This window comes from Myotis lucifugus, unplaced genomic scaffold (genome assembly GCF_000147115.1).
Source record: "Myotis lucifugus unplaced genomic scaffold, Myoluc2.0 scaffold_101, whole genome shotgun sequence".
NCBI classification, from domain to species: Eukaryota; Metazoa; Chordata; class Mammalia; order Chiroptera; family Vespertilionidae; genus Myotis; species Myotis lucifugus.
In genome coordinates this window covers 3,681,912-3,707,267 of record NW_005871149.1, presented here as the reverse complement: position 1 = coordinate 3,707,267, position 25,356 = coordinate 3,681,912, and the positions used below count along the sequence as shown (strand labels likewise).

Genomic DNA, 25,356 nt, shown 5'->3' with positions numbered 1-25,356 from the left:
AGAAGACTTATCTAAACAGTTGGTACTTGACCTGGAATAATCAGTAGAATTTCAAAGCGTAGAGATGGAGGAAAGGTGCTTTCTAGATAGAGGGAGGAGCCTGAGGAAAGGTCCACAGGTAGGAAAGACACAAGAGCCTGAGAACTGCAAGACGATGAGGTGGCTGAAATGTGGAGTGGGTGCGGGTCCACCAGAAATCAAGGTTGGAAGGTCAGAAACGAAGTGGAGAATCCTGCTGAGAGTGGGTTAGCATGAGCATGAAGCAAACATGGCTGAGGCAGGCCAGAGGCTGAGAGCAGACTCCTCGGGAAACATCAAGGTTGGATGTTTAAAACATCCTGCCATATTTGGTGAAGAGAGAAAATTAAAATTCTCCAATTGTCATGAGGTACTTACAGGGTGGCAAGATGGGATGTTTTTGTTTATTACCAAAGGGGCTAAAGAAGAACAGCTTCTTGAGATCTGAAGGCATTTAAGAAGGCATTTTGTCTATTCTCCTGGCTCAAAGTAAGAGTATACTAAAACTCTGATAATTATCTGACTTTACTTTACAAAAGATTTTTAAATAACAAAAGTGACACCTTTCATTTGCAGAAAAATTGGAAAATATAGATAAATGAAAAGAAGATAGTAAAAATCACCTATAATCCTATCACTCTATCATTTTTTTAAAAAAATGAATTATTGTAGACTTTTTTTTTTTTTTAGAGAGAGGGGGAGAGAGAAAAACATTGATTGGTTGCCTCCTATATGTACCTTCACTGGGGATGGAACCTAAAACCTAGGTACCCTGACTGGGAATCAAACCCACAACCTTTCGGTGCATGGAACAACGCTCCAACCAACTGAGCCACCTGGACAGGGTCACTCTATCATTTTTATGGTTATATTTGTGAGAGAGAAACAGAATAGTGGTACAGTGTGGGATCTGAATAAAACTATTTCAGTTCAATTTCTAGCTCTTCCACTCAATTATTATGACCTTGGGAAATTTATTTAATCTCCTCCTGCCTCAGTTTCTTCATCATTAAAATGCGTATATTAAGAGTCCACTTAATGACTATAGTATGACAGTTAAGTGAGTTAACACATGTACATTGCTTAGAATAGTTCCTGGTGCATAGTAAATACTCAGTAAATTTTGGCTGTTAGAATTAGATTTTTAGTGGAAGTATAATTTACATGATCTTATAGTGGTAAAAAATTAAAAATTTAATGGTGGTAAAAGTTGGTGGAACTGAAAAGGAACAAAGAGTAGATGGTGAGAGATATTCTGAGGAAAAGGTTGATAGAATTTGCTAAAGAGAAGAAGGAGACATAGCACTAAAGGGTCCGGAGTTGCGCTGTTCGGGTGTGGCTGCCCCCAGCCACCTGTGGCTGTTAGCACTGGAAACGTGGCTAGTGCAGCTGAGGACACGAAATTGTAATTTTTAAAAAATCTTAATTCATTTAAAGTTCAAGTTAAAATGGAAATTCGGTTCCATTACTGAAAAATTATTACCTGTGTTTGGAACAACTTGAGGATGTGAGCCTACTTTCTTAACCAAGTTTTATGAACTCTAAATTGTTGTAAAATATTCCCGTGTGCGAATTTAAAAATTTAAAAATTCACAATTTAAAAATTCACTCTCCTGCTGAGAGGCGGTTGGGTGTCCTGTGTTTGGCCATTTCAAACAAGGCTGCTTTGAACATTGTGGAACTGTCACCTGGTGAGCAGGTCCACATTTCTTGAAGGTATAAGCCTAGAGGTGGGTGCTGGGTTGTTGGGTGTGCCCACATTCATCTTGACAAAAGAATGCCAGGTCGTTTCCCACGCGAGAGAGCTGCCTTAGCTTACTCATCACTGACCCCAGAGGCTGAGACTCCATGAAGGCCCTTGGGCCTGTTAGCCCCAGGCATGCTAAGCGAGGGCTCCACTGTCCCTTGGTAAATGATGCCATTTCTTCAAAGCTCTTGGGAGAAGGACCTGCTTTCCTAGAATTTTACAGTTTTCCCTCGGTTTTCAGTGTTTTCTGATTGGATGCATCCCAGCTCGGGTGGGTTTTCTTCCATTCTGGAAGCTGGACAGACATATTCACATTAGGGTCACTCACCGAATGGAGTCTGGGTGAAAGTTACCTCCAGTGGTGGGCTTCTGGAAACTGGTATCATCTGAGGGTAAAACAGAAGTGTCACTGGGTAGGAGATGGCCACTGCTCTCCACTGTACCTGAGAGGAGTCTGAGGTGTAGTAATGGCTCTCGGGGAAATGCCCTCGGGCCATCTAACCCCATATCCAGACATGGTGGATTCAGTTACCTTTTATTTATTTATTTTTTAAATATTTTTATTGATTTCAGAGAGGAAGGGCAAGGGAGAGAGAGAGAGAAACATCAATGATGAGAGAGAATCATTGATCGGCTGCCTCCTGCATGCCCCACACTGGGGATTGAGCCTGCAACCCAGGCGTGGGCCCTGACTGGGAATCGAAACATGACCTGGTTCATGAGTCGACACTCAACCACTGAGCCACACTGGCTGGGCTTCAGTTACCTTTTAGAGTTTCCCTTTACATTAAGGATGAATCCTAAAATGAGGGGCTTAATGCTGCCTATACACTGGAGGAACTAACTTCTGAGAAAGGGACATTACCAGGGACTGTCTAGCCCTATGGAATTTAGATAATTTCTGCCAATATAGATCTTGTTCCTACTCTGATTGTCCAATAGCAGAAGTCTTCCTTGCCTGTGTACTCCTTACTTTAAGGAAGATTGTTAGCTAGAGAATCTTACATTCTTGATTTATATGTGGCTTCTTTGCCCCAAATAACCTTTCAATGAAAAGGTAATCTGCATCAGCTAGCGTTTGCTGAGTAACAAACCATCCCAAGACAAACCACCTCAAAACAACTATTTTTAGCCCACAATTCTGTAGGTCAAAGGGGTGGTTCTTTGGGTCTGGGGTAGCTTGGCTGATCTGTGCTGGGCTGCCTTATGTGACTGTGGTCAGCTAGTGGGTCGACTACAAATTAGATAATCCAGGATGGCCTCGCTCACATGTCTGATAGTTGGTTGGGGTCCCCAGGTTCTCTTCCAGGTGGCTCCTCATTCTCCAGCAACTTAGACTCATTTACACATGGTTTCAGAGTTGCAAGTGCAGTTAGACAGCAAGTCCCAATGCGCAAACTCTTTTCAAGACTCTGCTTGTGTCATGTTTGCTAATGTCCTATTGGTCAAAGTAAGTCACATGGTCATGCCATGAAATAGACTCCATCTCCTGATGGGAGGGCCTGCAGTCACATTCAAAGGGGCATACATATAGGGATGGGAAGACTTTGTTGCCATTTTTACAGTACACCCCGTGAAAAGCAGAGTGGATACAAATAACCACTCCAACTGACTTACAGTTGTAAACTTGGCTAAGTGCTGTGACAGAAAAGTGAAAGATATGATGAGAGATGATTACAATGAGAACTAATTTACAGTATATCACAGAACTAGTTTCAGCATATTGCTGGAAAGAGGACAGCTGAGACTTTTGAATCACTATCTGCTGGTATAGATCACTGCTTCAGGAACACAGCAAGGAAATGGAGCCCAGTATAGAAATATCATGCTCAAGGCAAAGCATACAAAGTATTGATTTTGGAATGGGACTGACCTCCGGATTGCCTCATTTCCTTTTGACCTATTGAATACTATTTTCACATAGTTTTTTTTATTTTTATAACAATGATAGATTCTCATTTTGAAAACAAGAAATTTATATTAAAAAAAACACCCCACAAAACTTACCAAAATTTCATAACTGGTTAAAATCACTATAAATATCTTGTTACATCTTCCTATACTTCTGTTACTATATATGTATATGTATAGATATAACTATATAATTCTCCATAAATGGGATCATATTACATGTATTTCATAATGTTTTCTTCATTCTGTAACATGCAGAGGACACCTCTACCTGTTAATAAATACAGGTCTCCTTCATCATTTTCAAGGCTGCACAGAGTTTTGTAGCATGTATATACTTTATTTAACCAACCAATTCAGATAGCTTCTAATTTTCATTAGTATACATATACTGAAGTGAATGCCTTTGCACATATACTTATAAACACTTGTTCAACTGTCATTCTGTTAACTCCTTAAGTTATGTTCCTAGAAAGGGGGATTTCTTGATCAAATATATATTATCCGTATTATCCAATTTCTTCTTTGCACCAATTTTACTTCCCCTTAACTTTGTATTCCTTCACCTTTTCTTATGCTATCAGTCGTTTCAAACCTTAAGTCAGTAAGTAATGCGCGCGCACACACACACACAATTCTTGCTTGGTCCATAGCTGAAGAACTCCACCTGTTTCAAGAAGGACCCCAACTAAAGCTCCCAAAAGACCTCAGAGTATTTCTGGAAGCTATTCCTACAGCAAACAACATTAAACAATCCCTATACATTATTCTTTTTAAAATACATATTTTTTTATTGATTTCAGAGAGGAAGGGAGAGGGAGAGAGAGAGAGAAATATCAATGATGAGAGAGAACCAGTTGGGACCAAGCCTGCAACCCAGGCATGTGCCCCGACCAGGAATTGAACCATGACCTCCTGGCCCATAGTTTGACGCTCAACCACTGAGCCACACCAGCTGGGCCCTATACATCATTCGTGTTCTAAATCCCTTCTCAGTTGCCTCCCCCTCCTCCTAGTCAGGATGAAAACTCTCCACTCTCCGCCCATGCTATGCCCACGAAATCAAAGTATAGCACACAAGCTATGAGGAGTTCCTTTAATTTTAATTATTCAGGTCGGGATTGGAGGAGTTGAATTTTAAGCCGGAAGATTATAGATATGAACTAGAGGCAAACAACAACAACAACAAAACAAACAAACGAACAAACAAAAAAACTAGGAGTCATTAAATAAGTAGCTTCTTTTTAAAAATTCTTAAAGCATGTTATTTCTCACCTGTCGCTTTCTACCTGGTGCTGTGTGTATGTATACATCTGTAGCATTCTTACTCTATGGCATGTCTCTCTCAGGATAGTACCTTGCGCACCATATGTGACTAGCAGGCCCGGGAACTGTGCAGTGCGCCACCTCTACAGCTTACAGTGGCCCTGCATATACTAGGGCTGCCTTGATGGAATTGGTATCCCCTCACCACATACCTAGGGGATGCTTTTAGCTGAATTACTTTGATGTGAAGTGGGCAACATCTCAAAGTGATATGGTGGGGGTGGGCATAGAGTCGGAATAAACAGACCCACTTGGAGAAATAAGCAGGGGCCAGCGCGTGAAGGGCCTTCCTTGTAAGCTTTGCAGGGAGTCCGGTGCTGGCTCTGAGGGCAACAGTGGGGCAGTGGTACGTTCTGTTTGCAGCTCAGATGGGTCACTCTGGCTGCAGCCTGGAGAGAGGCTCGGAGGAGAGGGGGTAGCAAAGGCAGGGAGTGTGTCCGCCAGGTTCACGGTCTCCATCACGAGCAGCTGGCACATCAAACATGAGCTGTCCTTGGGGAGTTTTGCATAGGCCAGGACCTGTTGATCTGTTTCTTTCATGTGTGATTAAAAAGCTCAGGTGAAAACTTTAATGGGGCCCTGACCGGTTTGGCTCAGTGGATAGAGCATCGGCCTGAGGACTAAAAGGTCCCAGGTTCGATACCAGTCAAGGGCATGTACCTTGGTTGCGGGCACATCCCCAGTAGGGGGTGTGCAGGAGGCAGCTGATCGGTGTTTCTCTCTCATCGATGTTTCTAACTCTCTATTCCCTCTCCCTTCTTCTCTGTAAAAAAATCAATAAAATATATTTAAAAAAAAACTTTAATGGGACATTTTGATCTCATTAAAACAAAACAAGAAAAGTACATTTTTGAAATATAATATCATAAAGCTCTGCCTCATAGACAGATGTGTGCCATCTCTCACCTACCAGAAAGGGACTGGAATTTATAAAGGGACATTTTGTTTCCTAGCGACAAAGCCATTTCGATCCTAGGGATATTTACAAGCAGTGCTGAAAAGCCCTCTGCCCCTGACGGACTGGCCAGTTCCTGGGTCTCACAAATGTCAGCGGCCAGCCTGATTTGGAGAGATTAGCTTTGGGGGAGTTGCCAGGGGAGAAGAAATAGGAAAAGGACAGATGTTGTTTCATATGTATGAGAAGATGCATCAGAGAAGAGGGTGAGTCAGGGCAGGCAGTAAACAACAGGGGAACTGGGGAGGGTCTCGCTGCTGCTGTCACCATGGCTGTTAGGCCAGAGTCACCAGGCTCCCTCATCCCAGCCCTTTTGCCAGAGAGAGGAGAGAAGGGCCGGGGCGCCCTCTATGAGCCATCCCCAGGCAGGGTCCTAGCAGTAGCTGGATGCTATTTTTTTTTTTAAACCAGTTTACAAAGAGCTTTCCTCTTGTCCCGAGAGGTTGATGTTAGTCAGTTTTGTGTGTGTGTGTGTGTGTGTGTGTGTGTGTGTGTGTGTGTGTGTGTTTTGGGGGGTAATCTATTTAATCTTCTTAGCAGAGTGTTAGCATCCCCATTTTATGGGCAAGGGAACCGAGGAAGGGGAGATTTAATAACTGGTCCATGATGGTTCAGTTTTGGGGTGGCAGGACAAGAGGAGAGCCCAGATCTTTGCTCTAATCCAGAGCGCCTCGCACAGCTCCAGGGCTGCTCTAGAGTCGTGCCCCACCACGCAGTCACTCAACAACTCCTTATGGATATCTGCGAGGTGGCAGGCACTGTTCCGGGCTCTTGGGCTACCTCAGTGAACAAAAACAAAGCTCCCTGTTCTCGTGGAACTTACCTCTGATCAGAAATCAATAATACACATAATGAGTAACTGGTTATAAAGTGTGTCGTAGGTGGTAAGTGCTATGGAAAAAAGTCACTCAGGATGTCGGGGTCACTGGGACAGAGGGGAGCAGATTACAGTTGTAAACAGGGAGGTCGTGCAGTAGGGATCCTATCAGGAAGGGTTGCGGGGGCTGAAGGGGAAGACGCTGGAGGGGGAGCACGAGTGCTCACATGTGCTCACAAATAGTGGCTGTGATCATCCCACCTCCTCATTAGCCTGTCAGTGTCTTCCAGGAGCCCCCAGGCCAAGGCTGCGCCCCAAAGGGACAGGCAGCTCAAGTTACCGACAGGCTGGCCCAGAGCATGGTGACACAGCCTCAGCTGGGTATTGAGGCCCAGAATCTGCTTTGTGTAATGTGTCCGCGGCTAAACCAGTGGGGCAGGCCCTGTCGGGGTGACCAAGCACTGTCCCTCCTATTTTTGATCAAAATGGGAGCTGGAAACCCAGAGGAGAATAGCAAGTGTTGAAAAAAGGGTGATGTAAGGCCAGGCTCCCCTATACTCCTTCAGACTGGGAGCCCCGGGGGCTCCTGGCACCATGTTGCTAGGCAACCCCCAGACTGAGGACCATTAGCAGGGGCCGCCTGCTTGAGGTCTGTTTGCTTTGGTTGCTGCTGGGTCTGGTGCCTGCTCTGGGGAAGAGGGAGCCTTGCTTGTGGGTAAAGCAAATGACTTGGTGAGGTGAAGGCCAAAGGCATCCTTAACCCTGAGTCTGCCTCAGCGCCTACAATTCCACCTGAGAGCGATTTGTTCTTAAGACTGCGGTGTTAAACTTTTTGTGTGTGAAACTTTTGGTTTAAACAAAAAACAAGGTTGCTCCATTAAAAGAGGGGGGAATCCTCACCTTCCTCACCCCCCAGCAAAGGGATTGGCTTTATAAACTTCTGGCCTCAGGAGCACAATTTGATAATCCTTGCATTAAAGTATTCTAGCCCCCTGTTAAAAAGTGAATAGCCTTTGGCTGGTAAAATAGTAAGCTGTTTTTTTTTCATATTTTATTGATTTTTTACAGAGAGGAAGGGAGAGGGATAGAGAGTTAGAAACATCAATGAGAGAGAAACATCGATCAGCTGCCTCCTGCACACCCGCTACTGGGGATGTGCCCACAACCAAGGTACATGCCCTTGACCGGAATCGAACCTGGGACCCTTGTGTCCGCAAGCCGACGCTCTATCCACTAAGCCAAACCGGTTAGGGCTAAAGCTATTTTTAAATTACTTTATGACAGAGTTTAACGTTTTCCTGTAGGAAGGCGGGTAACAGACTCCTGAGATGCTCCAATGAAAATTGCAGACCCTTGGCCCAGAAAAATGCACATACCTAAAATTCTTTTTCCCCCACATTCCTAAAATTCTGCATGGGGTTGTATGCAGGAAGTGGTCCAAGGCCTGTAGATTAGGAGCCCTGCTTTGTGGGAGACTGGTTTATGAGATAAATACTTAAGTCCTGAGGCTAAGAAGAGTGAGTTTTGAAAGAGGAGGGGACAGAAAAAGATCTAGAGGAGAACCAGAATCTTGGGGGCAGAGCCCGGGAATCTGTATTTTTCACGTGATCTCCAGGCAGTTGTGATGATCCGACAGATGCAGGTTTAGGCACCAGAGCTCTGGAGCTGCGCTGGCGGGCTGTAGGGCTCAGGAGACCCTGCTACTGAGTAGGCAGTTCTAAAGAGGGTGGGAAGGAGGGTGGGAAAGAGGGAGAAGGCCTACTGTGCGCCCGGTGCCCCCTCCCCCCCACCTGCTAGAGAACAATGGTGCTGTGCCTTCCACCCTACCCTTCACAAGGGGACAAAGCAAGGCCATGATGCCCTGAGCCTCAACCAAAACCAAAACCTGCTGGGCATGCCAAAAGCAAAAACAAACTAACAAAAAAACAAAGACAAAGAACAGGAGCCCAGGCTGGGCCTAAGAGAAAGTCGCACGTTCAAATTCTGACACTTCTCCATGGTTTCCCATGTTCTGTGTTAAGTCAACTAGCTCATTCCTCCCTCCCAGCAAAGGGCCAGCCTCTCCTTGACAGACAGGCCTGTTGAATGGGACCTGCTCTTGTCCGAGGCAGGTGCTTTCCAAGCAGAGGGTTTACAACTGAGTCAGCAAACACCTACTGACCCCACTGTACCAAGCTTGGGGCGCTTGCCTCGCCTACCCTGCCCCCATCTTGCCATTCTCCCCAAAGGATCTGATTTTCAGGGACAGTGAGGAGATGGGGACGAGCCAGCAGGGGATGGGTGTGGGAGCCGGACACAACCTCCTCCAGACCCCAAGGCCTCTAGTCAGAATCCGGGTTTACTTAAGAACCTGTTTCTTGAAGCAGCCCTGTCCCAGCCAAGACAAACCAAGCCGTGCCGATGCCCTGCTTCCTTGGGTGGGCGTGACTGCCTGCAGCAGTGGCTCGGAGGTTCTAAGACTCAGCCTGTGAGACACCTGCTTGACTGTCTGCTCTGCCTCGGGGTGGAGGTGGCAGGGGAGGGGCCCCTTCTCCCCAGCAGTCTCTGGGCAGTGATGCTCAGCCCTGTCAAAGCTTTACTCGTGTCCCATTTATCCAAATTGTACGGCTAAGATATGTGGATTTCATCCCATACAAATTTCACCTTAAAAAAACACAAAACCTATAAGAAATAACTTCAACTGGGGAGGAGTGGGTGGAGGTGAATGAGCAAGAATGGCAGAAATTGGTAAGTACTGATGCTGGGTGATGGGTACATGGGGGCATTATATTCTGTTTGCTAAAAATATATATTTGGGGAAAAATAGAAATATATATATTTGAAATTTGCCGTAATAAAATTTTTTTAAAAGAGACTTAGAAATGTTTGTTTTCTCTAGAAATCTCCCTTCTTGATCAAGAATCTTAAAGAAATTAATATTCTTTACTTAGTAATTCCACTTCCAGGAATCTTCCCAAAGGAAATAACTAGTGATACTAGCTATTGTAGTGCTATGTAAAATAATGAAAAACTGGACAAAAGTCAATGTCCAACAATAGAGAATGGTTAAAGAAACTATGGTGCCACCATTAAAGACATAGGAAAGTGCTTGTGACCTAAAATGTAAAAAAAAAAGAAAGGTCAGAACACATAACTACATACCATGCGATGTATTCATGTGCACGGAAAAGAGTCTGGAAAGAAATACACTACACGTTACAGGTAGTGATCTGTGCTCGGTGGACTTGTGGCAGGTTTTCTCTTTCATTCTAGCCTGTATTGTCATCTTTTCTAGAATGAACTTGTATTACTTTGAAAATCATTTTTAAATCTGGGTGTGCGCCCGAACCGGTTTGGCTCAGTGGATAGAGCGTCGGCCTGCGGACTGAAAGGTCCCAGGTTCGATTCCGGTCAAGGGCATGTATCTTGGTTGTGGGCACATCCCCAGTAGGGAGCGTGCAGGAGGCAGCTGGTTGATGTTTCTCTCTCATCGATGTTTCTAACTCTCTGTCCCTCTCCCTTCCTCTCTGTTAAAAAATCATTAAATATCTTTTAAAATAAATAAATAAATAAATAAATAAATAAATAAATAAATCTGGGTGTGCCACTTTGAAGGGAGAATAGGTGGAAGGAAGAACAGATTCCCATGCAAGTATCAGCCGTGAAATAAGATACTGGGACTGGAAGAAATCTTAGAAATTATAAACTGCCTAAGTCCAATTTTCCCATTTTACAGATGAGAAGATTGAGGCTCAGAGGAGTCAAATGACCAGTCAAGTGATCCCCTTGAAGGTCACCTCCCTGAGGACCTTCCCCTGCCCCATCCTTCCCTCACTTCCCACCCACCTCAGGTCCCTACTCGTGGCTGTGTCCTCAGCCCCTCAGCCCATCTCCCACCTGCCCAGGGAGAGCATCTGACTGGCCTCCTGTGGGCATGTGCCCAGGCCTTGGCAGAGGAGCACTGCCCACCTCATTGGACAATTCCACCAAGACCGAATCATGTGGGTCTGAGTAAATTCTTCTTCCTCTGGGGCCAAAAGATTAGTGTTCCCTATAGATAGCTGAATATTTGGCAAGGCAGGTTCCAACTTTGGGATTTTTTTCCCTTCTTTCTCATGCTCCCCGGAGCATGGTGTGTGGCTGGGTGATTTAGGGGAGGGCAGATTAACTAAGGTGCCCACCCCTCATCATCCTCCCCTTCTTTCTCTGATGAACAGGCAGTAGCCACTGCCTACTGTGCCCCATTTAAAATTGTGATCTGGATATTTTCATATCATTGTGCAGGGGGAGGGAGCAAGGACTTGTGCTTGACATACGCACTGAATATATTTGTGTGTCTCCTTTGTGAATCTGTGCATTATGCAGGGTGTACCCGTACAAAGACAGGGCACTGGGTAAACTGAGGCCCTGTTGGGGAACTGACTTGCTCACAAAGTATAACTGAGGACTGCTGCCAGTTATGCCTCTGATTTAACTGTCTAAGCTTATGTCTTGCATGGTGAGAGTGCAAAGCGTTCAGGTCTGAAATGGCTGCAGCACAACCAGCCACCTTGGATGGTGTAAATATCCCCAAGTGACAGGAAGTAAATCAGCACATGTAGGAACCACCATTTTCCCAGCAAACCTCCCCCGAGTGGGTCTCATGAAAGGCCATGAAAAGAAATGGTCTTGGCCCGTGTGTCTCCAAAAGACCAAATGTAGTCAGAGTGGGCTGAGCTATCTGCTCGCACAGATGAGGTATTTTAGCGCCAATGCTCAGGCCTCAAAGAGAGCCTGGCTGCTGGCAGCCAGCCAGCACTGTCTTGTTTAATTTTTAGATTTGGCTGTTAAGTTTGGCCCAGCGTGAGCCTGTGTTTGGTTCGAGGTAGGAGGGTAGAGGATTCCTGGTGGGAAGGCCTGGGTTCTGGCTCTGTGACCTTCCAGCCGTGTGACCTTGGACAAGACATCTCACCGGGTAGACAGTGTTTCCTGTCTGTACAAGGAAGGGAACAACCCTGCTCTGCTTGTCTGGTTGAAGGCAGACTGAAGAGCAAATGAGCCGCTGTTGCGGGAACTGTGAAAGCACTATGCTAATGACCGCCATGATCATGTTCACAGCCTGAATCCTTTCCACCTGCTTTGCTCAGTTCTGCGTTGCATTTACATACCGTGGGTTTTACCCCTCATTCTTGCAGCAAAACCCTTTAGAACGCATCGTTTTAGCCCTGGAATTGATACATGTGGGATTGCCTGCCCTGTTTATCTGAGAGTCCTCTGAGCTAAGGAAAAGACTGGAATTAGGAGGAAAAACAGACCCCGAGAGATTAGCCAAAGGCACAAAGAACTGCCATCCTGGTGTTCTTTCTTCCCTAGATGACAGCAACGTCTAAGTGCAAAGCCGGAGACTCTCATCAAAAGTTAGCCTCACGGTTCCCCAAACTGCCCCCTTGTCCTCTGCATCTGTTCCCTCGGGAGGAAAGTGCTGAGTTTGTGGGTGGCGGCCCTGACTCCCACCAGGTACCACATCTGGTACCTATAAGTGGTGGGTGTACAATACATATTTGGTAAATATTTATAATAGAGGAAAATAAAAGAGGAGCTCTACAATTGTCCTCTTATCATCTTAAGTGACTTAAACTACAGAAACACATCTATCTTATTTCCACAAGTTGGGGATGCCACTGCTTCTCAGACACACCATTTGTTATGTACCACAAAGAATTAAAACATGGCGCGATGCTTCCTCGTCGTGTCAGTTATAAGCAACACATCTTGATTTCACTGATGTTACGATGGGAAAGAAACGGGCATTTTAGAAGAGATGAAATGCAGTAGGTAGGGCCACCTCTTTCAAAGGAAAAGCTTTCCCTTGTGGTTCTGATGCATTCTGAGATTAGCTGTCTCGTTTTCAGGCTCAGCTCCTTGCATTTATACATGTTATGCAACCATGCTTTCATATGGGTTGAGAGGCGACATTACCTCTATTTTTCTTATGGACACAATAATACGAAGTAGTTCTGTGCTTTAATATAGTTTTAGTGCAGATTGTAAAATACTTGTCAGAGCCAAAGTCAAACCAATTCTGCGCTCTATTATTTATGACAAGATTTAAAAGAATAAACATTCATTCTGTCTTCTCTCTCCCAAGTAATGGTTTTTGTTGTCCTACTTAGTGGTTGATTTGGCTGTTTTGCTGTTGTTATTTAGCTTATTCTTAGTTCAAGTAAAGCAACTGAACTGTGAGTTTCCTACTGCACAGAGAAATCAGGCACGAACAGACCCACAGGATGAGAGCACATCACCTGCGTGGGCTAAATATGACGTTTTTAAAATGGGAGGTGGGAATTCATCGTCTTTCTGGGCAGAAGGGAGCCTGAGGAATACAGGGTAAAAGAAATACAGCTTCTGTGACAATCCTTTGGAAATTTTTAATGGATAGTCCTTGCTCATAAATTCTACAGTTTGGGGTAAAAAAACTCCATCTGTTTCTAGGCTGTTCAGTAATATCAGGACATTACTTATACATAACGGCAAAGAGAGTCACCCCAAAGAAAAGAAAAAGAAAGGATTTCTAAAGGCTATGACTGGATGGAGAAGAGTGGTCTAAATAATTATAGCTCCCATGATGCCTTGCTCCCCACCAGGGTCTCAGGGTGTTACTCTGTTGATGAGGGTCAGTAGCCCTGGTGCTGGGGAGGAAAAGGGTGAGAAGCTGGTACGGTTGGATCAACACTAACATGGGTTTTGCCCACTGTTCTCTCCCCTGCAGTCTGAGTACCACTACGAGTACACCGCATGTGACAGCATGAGTTCCAGGTGGAGGGTTGCTGTGCCGCACACCCCAGGCCTCTGCACCAGCCTCCCGGACCCCGTCAAGGGCACCGAGTGCTGTAAGCAGCCATCCTGCTCCAGGGCCACCTGTCACTCAGCTTCAGCCTCTGCCCCATGCCTCCTGCCTTGCAAGCGAGGCCCTCCCTGACAGTGCAGCTGCCTTAAGGAATCAGATCTTTTTCCCACTTAGTCCCCATCCTCAACCCTTTTGAGATTTGGCGCAGAAATGTTATTTCACAGATGCAAACTGGGGATCTGAATTTGCTTTAAAAATGTTTTTAAATCCCATTAGGGTATAAAGTGTAAGTAATTCCAGCTGTGTGCCATGCAGATACTTTTTTCAGCGTGCATACATTTTCCTTTTTGCCTGCGCATGCCTCCAATCTGCACTCACCAGCCACAAATGGTCATTAGAAAGATTGCAATTTGCTTTCGTCCTTGAAAAGGAAGCCAGAGAAGATGAATTTAAAACACACTGGGCATCACTTCAGGAAATAAGAACCTTCCCCGACGGGAGCTGACTGTGCAATCAGCCGGGCGATGGCTTGCCTGCAGCTCCTGTTCCCACCTCGGCGACTCTTAGAGCTTTTCTACAATCAGCTGCTCATTCCCCTGCACTATTCTTTTTAGATATGCAAAGGGAGTAACAATACAAATCAGAGACTAGAATCAAGGAACACTTGAAAATTTGGAAAGGAAATTGAGGGCATTTAAATTCTAAAATAGGCTTAGCATAATGCCTGGTTCAGTAAGTGGGCAAATAAATACTTGTTAAATTAGAGAATGAATATTGCTAAGACCCGAGCAGAACGGAGGTGTGACTAATGGAAACAAATGAGCCGTCTTCTCTTAACTGGGCCAACTTTATCGAGCTCCTCCTATGTGCATATATCCATTCATTTGTCAGCAAAACCTTTATGGAGAGCTCCTGTGTCCGTCACTGAGCCATCATCCCTGGAGGAGTCAGGGCCTGGTGGCAGGCTCCCATCAGTATGATGTGTTAATACGAGGTGAAAAAGAATGGGGGCTATGGATACTTATTAGACAACGCAGGCAGCGTGAGGATGGGGCTGGGCTGAAGAACACGTGACCTGGGATGAAGACAACACAGGCAGCGTGAGGATGGGGCTGGGCTGGAGAAAGGTCTGCGTGGGAGATAAGCTGGAAAGTTTGGCTGAGAGCTTAATTCTATAACCAAAGAGGGGTACCTGATCATTTTTTAATTAAGTCAATGTTTTAGAATGATACTTCTGACCACAAAGTGAGCATAAACAAGAAACAGGGCACAAGTTAGGAGGACACTGCCGAGGGTGAGCTCACAGGTCATGAGAATCCCAACCGCACGGTCAGTGGAACCGGAAAGGAGACAGAGACTCAAGGGGAAACTCAAGGCTGGAGGACCAGGTGCCCTTCAGAGGGGTCGGCGTGAGAGACCATGGCGTCCTCTTCACTGGAGAGGTCTCGGAATGGCCACGGCTACTCCCTTAGGAAACAAGATTGACAGGGAGAAGCCCAAATCCCTCAGCAAGGCAGAGCTTCCACAGCCCAAGTCTTTTTCTTTCTTAAATCACAGCTTTACTAAGATATAACTTGCATGTCGTAAAATTCACCTCAAAGTATAAAGTTCACTTAGTTTTTAGAATATTCAGAGTTGCATAACCATCACCACTATTTAATCTCAGAACACTATCATCCCAAAAACAGACATCAAATCTACCAGCCATCTCTCCCCCAAGTCGCTGGCCCCACAAATTCACCATGTGTCTTTGTGGATTTGCCTGTTCAGACATTCCATGTTAATGGACTTGGATAAGACATGCATGGCTCTAACGCTTACCGGGCCCAATGCCTAGACCTCCACCCTCTGCTCCTCCCTGTAGGATGCCCAGAACCTGCCCACTTCTCCTAGGGCAGCAGTGGCCTCACCACCCCACCCTTGTCCTTGCTTTGTGTTCCAGCCTTTTCTTGCAATGCTGGGGAGTTTCTGGACATGAAGGACCAGTCCTGTAAGCCCTGCACTGAGGGCCGCTACTCCCTTGGCACGGGCATCCGGTTTGACGAGTGGGACGAGCTGCCCCATGGCTTTGCCAGCCTCTCATCCAATGTGGAGATCAACGACAACACCAACGAGTCCACCGAGAACTGCACTTTGTGAGTCACCTTCTTTCTCCCTGTCCTCTCCCACCCCTGTGCTCCCTCCTCCCTGTGCTGGGAAGGGGCTCAGGGAGCACTCCTCTTCTGCTCTGCAGGCGGGCAGGGAGGGTGGAGAGGAGGGAGCCCAGGCTGAGGGCTGAAGCAGGTGCCCACAGCACTGTTAGGTGGGACGTCCGTCCACCGTAGCTCATTCACGGACATAAGCTTCCTAGTGATGGACAAGCATTTGTGGCAGGAGAAAAACATGGGGAGATAGAGAGAGGTAGGTAAGATGGCCACGGGTTCAAGGGCCCAGTCCATTTAAAACAAAATCCAATTGCATTTCCACCATGGAATTCGGGGTCAGCCAATAAACAGCCTCACGTTGATGGCAACTCAATGTGTAAAGCCCTGGGCATCTTCCTAGCTTCGGTGCTAACTTCTAAAACTGGTCTGCCAACCCCGAGGTGTGGGGGGAGGGGATAGAGCAGGACCAGAGCTTTGGTCGGTGGTGGCTTTCAAATCCTTTGAGACTCCAGTGACTGAAACGTTCCCAGCTCAAAAGGAGATATTTTTAGTAATTGAAAAGCTCAGCTCAGGGTGCTCGTAGAACTGGTGAGCTTTCCTTGTCAAAATCTCTGAATACGTAATGCCAGGGGTCGGAGTGAAATGATGTGCCTTCTGTTGTTCAGCATCGTGGTGGATGCTTTAATCCCCACGAGAACCCGTGAAATAGCATGACTGCTCCCATTTCACAGGCGAGGAACTGGAGACTCAGCGAGTGAGGTTCAGTGACTCGTCCTTTGTTACCCGGCTTACAGCTGGCAAGCCTGGAACTCACACCCAGTCCCAAGCTTTCTACTGCCCCGAGCTGCCACCTTCCAATGAGTCAGTGTGTGCGAGGCAACGCTGGATCCTAGGGAAGAAAGTGGGGGCGGTGCATGGATGTAAAAGACAGTCGTCCACTGCTCTTTGTTAAATATTGGCCAAGAATACGGGAGAGAAGTACGTCCATGAAAGTGTCTCTTATGCCCAAGCAATCAAAAGGACAAAAAGGAGTTAATAACTGCATTACACTTGGATTTCTAAAACGGGAGCAATGTCTCCCATTCTTATATTTTAACCTCCTAGAAGTACCTTGTCGGAGCCAGGCAGCAGGCATTTCAGAGTCCAGTTTTAGAATTCAAATTATGTGTCGAAATCATTAGCACGACAACATTGCCTCCGAGAGAAAGCTGGAGAGGATTAAAGCTGGAAGGAGAGGGAATGCAGGTTAAGACAACCAACCCCATCTGTGTCCTAACAGAGAATGTGACTGAGCCGACCCAGGTGCAGGTCTGGCGCACTCAATCAATTCCTACTCAGCGAGAAAGGGTTTCTCTCTCTCTGGGGATGCACTGAAGTCCAGAAATCATTACCTCTCAGCGAGGCAGGGTGTGGGCTGGGTAATAAAACAACTCAACCTGCTTCCACGACACAGAGCCTGAAGGGCCTGGATCTCAAAGCTTCCAGGACATCCCTGGGAGGGGAGAGTAGGTTTCTCTCTAGAAACGGAGAGCAGATGGCCATCCAGAGAGGCTTTGCGATTTCCTCACCGCCCACAGAAAGGCAATAGTTGAGCTGGTATTACCTGAATCCACTGCCTCCAAACTAACCCCAGCCAGCACCACCTCCTGCCTGTTCTGCCTCTAACACCTCCCAGCAAGTACCTCCTTCCACTCCCAGCCTTCTCCAAGCCACTGTCCACTCAGCAACCAGATTGACCTTAAAACACAAATACAACCACAGTACTTTCCTGCTGAAAATTCTGGATGCTATGGACTCTTATTGCTCTTGGAATAAAATCCAGTACCTGCCCCGACTGGCCTCTGCTCTCTGCCCATTTCTCCAGCCTCTCTCAAGCACCTTCCCTCTTGCTTACTATGCTCTAGCCAGGCTGGCCACCACGCTCTGTCCCTCCTCGGGGCCTAAGTGTGACTTCCTCAAAGAAGTCATTCCTGACCCCACAGGCTCCTGTTACACACTCTTGCATCATCTTCTCCTTATGGCACTTATCACAGTTATTACCACGTGGTTAATTGTGTGATTAGCTAAGCTTCTGTCTCCTCAACTATAAGCAGAATGCAAGCTTCAAGAGGGAGGGGACCAGGTCTGTCTTGTTTTTTGTTGTATGTCCAGCATCTAACATCTGGCACAACGTTGACAAGAAATAAATAACGGAACAAAATAGGACAATCCTTCAGGGGCTCCTTCTTGGTTCCTGGCTAAATGTCCCTTGATCACGGTGCTGGAAACAACCCTTAGATCCAAGACTGGGATAAGCAAGAGGGAACAGGAGTAAAGAAGAAGTAAGATAGAAAGGATGCTGTATGTTAAAGGAGAAAAAAGGACAGAAGCCAAGCAGTATGAGGGTGAAACAAGAATGAGAGCAATATCTATGTAAATACTAAAAAGGGTTTCAAACATGGGAAGCCTCTAAGTTTTCCTGTGCAGTTTCTTCTTTCTAACTTGAACTTATAAAATAATGCCACACAGCGTGAGCCAGGCGGTGCCTGGGTGGCCGCCATGTGAGAATTCTTCTTAGAACACTTGCCTCTCTTTGACCAGGGTTATGGGAAAACAAAGCAGGTATAAGCAGATCACAGCTAAATGAATGTGAGCAAATTTCCTAATTACTCTGGTGCCTCAGTTTCCTCATCCTGAAAATAGTATTCCTCTTATAGGGAGTGGAAATAATTAAATGAGTTGATAAGAGCAAGAATTTGGAGCAATGCCTGGCACTAGAAATCGGTGAAGACATGTTGTTCTGATTGAGTGTGAAGTGATCCTCGCCAGGGACAGCTCTGACAAACACCAGAATTGTGATGCATTTTGCAAATGTAACCCATTATGGCACCCTTTTAATTATTCATCTGACTTCAGCAGTTATTTATAGCTGATGCCGGGGAGCACATCAGCATTCAGTGTTGTCTCGTTTAACAGGAGCAATCAATACCATTAGGTTAGTGCGGGAATCTTGCAGGAGCTCAGCATAGGTGCTTTGGATATGCTTCCATGCGAGAATAACACTAACTGTTGAAGAGCTGGAAGTGCCATGTTACTCTGACAAACACAGGAGGAAACCAGGGGACTAAACTGAGGTCCCCTTAATGGGACATTATTAGTCACTGGAGACATGAGCTGGTTTCCAGCAAAACAGTGAAATAGTGGGGGCATAATGTGGGGCCACCTCTTATTGGTTCCTTGATCCAGAGGTTGTTCTTTTAAAAAAAATATATAAATGTTTTATTGATTTCAAAGAGGAAGGGAGGGAGAGAGATAGAAACATCAATGATGAGAGAGAATCGTTGATTGGCTGCCTCCTACACGCCCCACATTAGGGATTGAGCCCACAAGGCAGGCATGTGCCCTGACTGGGAATCGAACCGTGATCTCCTGGTTCACAGGTCGATGCTCAACCACTGAGCCACGCTGGCCAGGCTCAGACGTCGTTCTTTACTGAGCATTTTCAGGTCTCAGCTTTCGCCTGTGAACCACAAATCAAGAATTCCCCCAGAGACCTAGAAGGTCACATGAGGCTGGTGGGCCGTGCCCCTGACAGTGAACTTGGCCCCTGTTTCAACCCACAGGTCCAAGTGGGTTCCCCTGGGCGACTACATCGCCTCCAACACGGACGAGTGCACGGCCACACTGAAGTATGCCGTCAACCTGAAGCAGTCGGGCACTGTCAGCTTCGAATACTACTACGCAGACTCCAATATCATCTTTGAGTTTTTTGTAAGCTGTTGGCCAAGGGGGAGGGTGGGTGGCAGAAACTCCCCGTGGCTCAGATGCACCTGCAGGAATCAAGCCCAGTCCTGCCTGGGAAATCGCCCCAGTTGTTATCCTCTGGAGAGAACTGTGGGCAAAAGGAGCTGAGGCTTCAAGAGGCGAGGGAATCTGAGGGGAGGAGGGGAGTCTGGGAATCCTGGGGGTTTCGCCCTGCTCAGACACGCACACCGCATGGAATGGCTTCTGTGAGTTACCGGTTATGTCTTTGTTGTCAGTGCCTGACGTTCTGTGTGTGCGACTAGCTCCTGCCCTCCTTCAAGGCTCGTATGTTCTGAGCTCTGTTCCTAAAGGAAATTGGCAACTCTTCTCCCACAAAAAGGGGCCTCTGGAAGGCTGCCACAGCGTGGGGGAAGGAACCCCTTTCCTTAGAAGACTCTGATCCCAAACTCCTGCTGCCTCAGGTCCAGAATGACCAGTGCCAGCCCAATGCAGATGACTCCCGGTGGATGAGGACCACAGAGAAAGGATGGGAATTCCACAATGTGAGCATCGAGCCAGCCTTCCTGCCGCCTCTGCTGGAGATGCAGCCGTTCCTAGAAATCCCGGAAAAGGGACCAAGGGCCTTTCCTCCGAGGAGTGCTTCCTCCCAGCCCAGGCCTCCACCCCTCCTTCCCCAGAGGACAGGGGTCTGACATGCTGAGGATGCTGCAGTTTCTCTCCTAATGAGTTGACAAAATATGGGTGTGGGCTGTCTTGCTGCACCAGTGGCTTGACCCCAAGGATCAGCAGCCTTTGTAAAGGCCAGGTCTTCTGGGGACAAGAGATGGATAAGTAGAATCAGAGAAGAAGGAGGAATTCCATTTACCCTACTGTCAGACCCACTCTACCGTCAGATCCCTTCACCGGTCTCGCTGCAGAGCTGCTCATGGTGTATGTGACCGAGGGTGGGAGATGGTGGTAGAGGAAGCTCAGACAGAGGAGGAAGGCCAAGGCAAGAGCAAGTGCAAAGCTGCGGAAGTGAGGGGGAGGATCAGAACAGGCACTGGTAAGAGGAGGGGGTCCCAGCGAGAGGCTGCACTAACTCCTGTCTGTGTTTGTAGGTAAAGCTAAATCGAGGCAATAATGTCCTCTATTGGAGAACCACAGCCTTCTCAGTGTGGTCCAAAGTCTCCAAGCCTGTGCTGGTGAGAAACATCGTCATCACAGGTATGGAGAGGGGCGGGGCCTGGGTCTGCTGCTGAGTTTTCAGCCTTGTGACTCTGTAGGAGGAGAGTGGGGGCCAGTCCCCAGGGGGCTCAGTCTCTAGGCGCAAGTTTTGCTTTTCTATGTTCTTCCTTCCCAGGGGTGGCCTACACTTCGGAATGCTTCCCCTGCAAACCCGGCACATATGCAGACAAGCAGGGCTCCTCTTTCTGCAAACTTTGTCCAGAAAATTCTTATTCGAACAAGGAAGAAACTTCTTGCCACCCGTGTGACGCCGACAAATACTCAGGTGATGTTTCTGAGGGTAGGAAGGGTTTGGAGGGCGATACCAAGCACAGGGAGAAACAGGCGGTGGAGCCATCCTTCTGGTCAAGTCCAGACCGGTCATTCTTAAACCCTTGCTTTCTGGACACTGGAAGAGCTTTGCCAACCCACATCCTACCAATTGCTCCGGAAATAAAAATGAAATCATTTAATAGGTATTCATGGAGCTTCTACTATCTGCCAGGGCCTATTCTAGGTGCTTGGAATATATTGGTGAACAAAATAGACAAAGTGCCCTGTCTTCATGGAATTTACATGCTGGAGGGGGTAAGACAGACAATAAACAACAACTATAATAAGTAAACAATAAATACATAAAAGTTTATATTGTATGTTAGACAGTAAGAAGTACATGGCATGGCATGGCCAGTGTGGCTCAGTGGTTGAACGTCAACCTATGAACCAGAGGGCCCCGGCTCAGGCACTCCAGTGGTTGGTAAGGGGGCCAATCTCCAAGACAGGTTCTGAAAAAACTAGTAGTGAGAGAGAGAGTCCCTTTTCTGCCCCTGCAAACACTCACAACTAGTTATTTCATTTTTTCTTTCTCACACAGAACCATATACAAACCCAGCTCAGGGCGCGCTCTCAAGCTGACCCCGAATGCCTACACAGACACACCCAACCTTAACACAGGTGTTACAGTATGTGCTGGCTCAGCCGAGACCCGCCACTGACCTTGTGAACTGCTTATTTTTACACTATTTTTAAAACAGAAATCCTGTTTCTGTCCACGGATCTTGCCAGAGGAGTATAGTTTTCAGCAAGAACAGGAATGTTCAGATCTTGGGGAAGTTTTTATCTATACGTCTAAATTCCTGTTCTTCCACTTGACTTTCTTATTCCTCTTCCCTGCTCAGTCAATGGCAGCCTTTGTTAGTCTAAGTCTCCAGCTCTTTCCAGCCCAGCTGCTGTACAAGGGTGTGAATGGCAAGTGGTTCTAGAAAAACTACCTATGAGTATTTTGATAAACTCCATGTAAACCGATTTGTATCCAGAGAGCTGTTATGAAGTGGTAGATTGGGAGTCTGAATTCTTGGAGTCTATTCTTCTTCTGCCACCGATTTCCCACTCCACCCCTTTGAGTTTTTACTACGAAGAACAAGGTCAGCTTGTCGACCACCTACCAGCTAGGGGTACAAAGAGGGTTACAGTTCTTTGGGACTTGACTCCTCCAGAATCCAGGGTCAATGGGAAGCTGGGAAGCTGCTGAGAGAGTCTGATGAGAGCCTATGGTGCAGTGCACATGAAGGAAGTGACCGAAGACCCTGGGAATCTTTAGTCACCCATTTACAAATACGTCCTGGGTGTCTGGTAGGTGCCAGGGCTTGAGCTTGGTGCTAGGGTTAGAGCGGTGCCTGCCTTCCAGCTTCTGTTGAAAAGGGGAAACGTGGTTATGGAAATATCTAAGTGTAGTGACTTCATGGAGTCGGAGGTGCTGGGATAGGAGCGCCGAGTGTAGGGTGCAGTGGAGGCGAAGAAGGGAAGCGGTCATTCCTATCTAGGGAGGGAGGAAAGGCTTCGCTAGCTGTGGTCTTGAGAGATGAACTGAGTCTTGAAAGACAAGTTGGTGATTTGATGGGGGCGGGACGTTCTGGAAGAAGTGTGAGCCAAAGCCAGAAGGCTCAGGGAACTTCGAGTAACTAGCATGGCTGGAGCTTACTTGGAGAGGTGGGCAGGGAACAAATTATGGACCGTCCTTCTGTGCCACTGCTCAAAAGTTGAGATTTGATCCTTTCAGCAGTGGGGGCCACTACAAAGTTTTAAGCTGGGGACATGGCCTGGCTTGTGCTTTTGAAAGACCACTCTGGCTGCCATTTGGAAAATGGGTGAGGAAAGGAGATTTCACAACAGGTCCAGGTATCCAGGACCTAGACTAAGGCAGAGCCATTGGGGGAGGAGATGTTAAGCACAAAACCTTGACTGAAAGAAAGCATTTTCCTCATTGATACCTAAAACTTGATCATTAGGATTAATTCCTTTGTGTTACATTTAATAGTTAGGGATTCATTTCCTAAGAGAACAGCCTGGGATTTAAGAGCCTGGACCCCAGAACTAAATTACTACGGTTCAAATCCCTAGTCTGCCATTTACTAGCTTCGCCACCTGGGCAAGTTATCTGTCTGTGCCTCCGTGTCATCATCTATAAAACGGAATGACAGTGATCATATCTCCCTCATCGTGTTACTGTATGGATTAAGTAATACAGGTGAAGGATTTAGAACAGTGCCTGGCATGTAGTGAGCACTAACTTTATTAATTCATTACGTTAAGGCCTGTCCCAGCAGTCCTCTGCTAATACAAAAATGCTATTGGCATAGATAGCAATAATAATATGACACTTGTATGGTACTTTACAAATTACAAAATATTATCTCATTAATCACTCATAGCATAGTATAAGAGTGACTTCCCCATTTACAAACGAATACAGAACGGCTCAGAGAGGCTCAGGGATTTGCCCAGAGTCTGAGGTGGTATCTGAGCCTGGCCTGTTTTCTTTTGCTAAAGTGTATCAGAATGAGAACACTATACTCCTGACGCAGGAGGAAAACACTGAGAGGAAGAGGAAGGTACAAAAAGAGGAGTTGGGGTCCCCAAGATAGACTTTATTTCCTTACAGTTTTGGCCAGGCCCGATCCTACAGGAATCACGATTCATTTTCTCAAACATCTAGGTCGATCTTTCAAATTTGACTAGTACCCAACTTAAACACCACGATGAAACCTGAGCCAGGAGAGTGAGGTCTGTTGCAGCATTTGGGTTAATCATTTATTAACACCACCTTAGCAGTTGTCCATGTGTAAACAGCTGGACTATTTTTGCTGATACCTGGACCTAGCATGTCAGGCTGAGCAAATATTTGACAAGCAGAGAAAGGCCCTAGTGTGGAATGTACTTTTTCTTTTTCTTTTTAAGAATTTATATATATATATTTGATTTTAGAGAGGAAAGGAGAAGGAGAAAGAGATAGAAACATTAACGATGAGAGAGAATCATTGATTGGTTGCCTGCTGCACGCCCCCCACTGGGGATTGAACCTGCATCATGGGCATGTGCCCTGACCGGGATTCGGACTGTGATCTCCTGGTTCATAGGTTGACACTCATCCACTGAGCCACACCAGCCGAGCTGGAATGCACTTTCTAACAGGCAGCTTGCAACTTGCTAAACCCAATACATAAGGGTCCTGGGAATTGGTGTGTTTTCAGTATCTCCCCCCAAATTTCTCCTGGCAAGTTGGTCAAAAATAGGAGTCCCTGATCCCTCTGTGCTGAATTAGGCCTTCTGTTTGTTAACCAAATAAACGAGCTAAGAAGGCCCCAGATGTTTCTCAGCCAGTAGTTCCCTCTTGCCCAAGCTAATAAGACAGGGACAGAAGAGGCGTGGAGGTGCATGGTTGTGGGAACTCCCTGGTGCAGGCCAACAAGGCGGAAATTTTCTGATCTAGGAACTCATTTGGTGCCTTGGGAAGAAGAAGAGCTCAATTGAGAAATAAGCCCTTAACTGGGAGGGAGAGAAAGAGACTTTTAATCCTCATTAAAAACCCATGACAGTTACCAAATAAAATAACCCCTACAATCCCAGGTAATAAGAGTTACCAGCATTTAGTGAGTCCCTCCTTACAAGGTGCCAGGTGTGCTGGCTCCTGCCAAGTAGATATTATTATTATTCCTGTTCTACATATGAGAGCACTCAGGCTCAGGGAGGTCAAGTAACTTGCCTAAAGTGACACAGCTACGAAATGATGACGCGGGATCCAGACCCAGACCCAGACCTGTCTGAGTTAGTAGCTCATTCCACTCCACCACACTGCCTGTCAGGTAACAGAGAGGGAGGCAGTCTCACGTGATCACATGCTCGCCTGCAGGACACTGTAGTCATATTAGAAATAGTGGTGACAGCAGTGGTACTAGTGTACACTCACATTCTATAAAGCAGTGATTTTCATTCTGGAGAAAATTAATTTCTTAGAAATTTAATGCATGGGGTGTGTGTATTTTTGGATAGAGAAAACAGGTCTCTTTTTCAAATTCTCAAAAGGGTGCATCATTTTTAAAAGGTGAGGTCCCTTGCTTTAAAGAGGGATTCACTGAAACAGTTCTTGCTATCCAGGGGTTCAGAGGGTTAAAGCAGAACTAACAGGCACACGAGGAGAACACACAAGAGGAGAATAAATGAAACGATAGCTGACATTTTTCATCCGGTGCAGAGAATGCTGGGGTGCTGGGGCGGGGAGGTTGTGCGGAAAGAAAATATGAAGAGAAAATTCAGAGAAAGAATTAGAATAAGAGCATGAAGGCACTGCCCTAAGCTTTTCTGTTCCCCTCTAACAGGTAGAAACCGCACCCAGTCAGGATTCTG

General features: G+C 46.4%; 1 protein-coding gene across 1 annotated transcript in view; it reads left to right on the top strand.

Annotated features, from left to right (window-relative positions):
* The window catches only part of KIAA1324 (KIAA1324 ortholog), a 42,788-nt gene that overhangs the window by 3,266 nt on the left and 14,166 nt on the right, over positions 1-25,356 (top strand). The window contains exons 2-6 of the mRNA XM_023757095.1: positions 13,502-13,622; positions 15,522-15,714; positions 19,326-19,473; positions 19,929-20,009; positions 20,568-20,651. Coding sequence (XP_023612863.1) covers positions 13,502-13,622; positions 15,522-15,714; positions 19,326-19,473; positions 19,929-20,009; positions 20,568-20,651 — 627 coding nt within the window. The remainder of the gene's footprint in view (positions 1-13,501; positions 13,623-15,521; positions 15,715-19,325; positions 19,474-19,928; positions 20,010-20,567; positions 20,652-25,356) is intronic.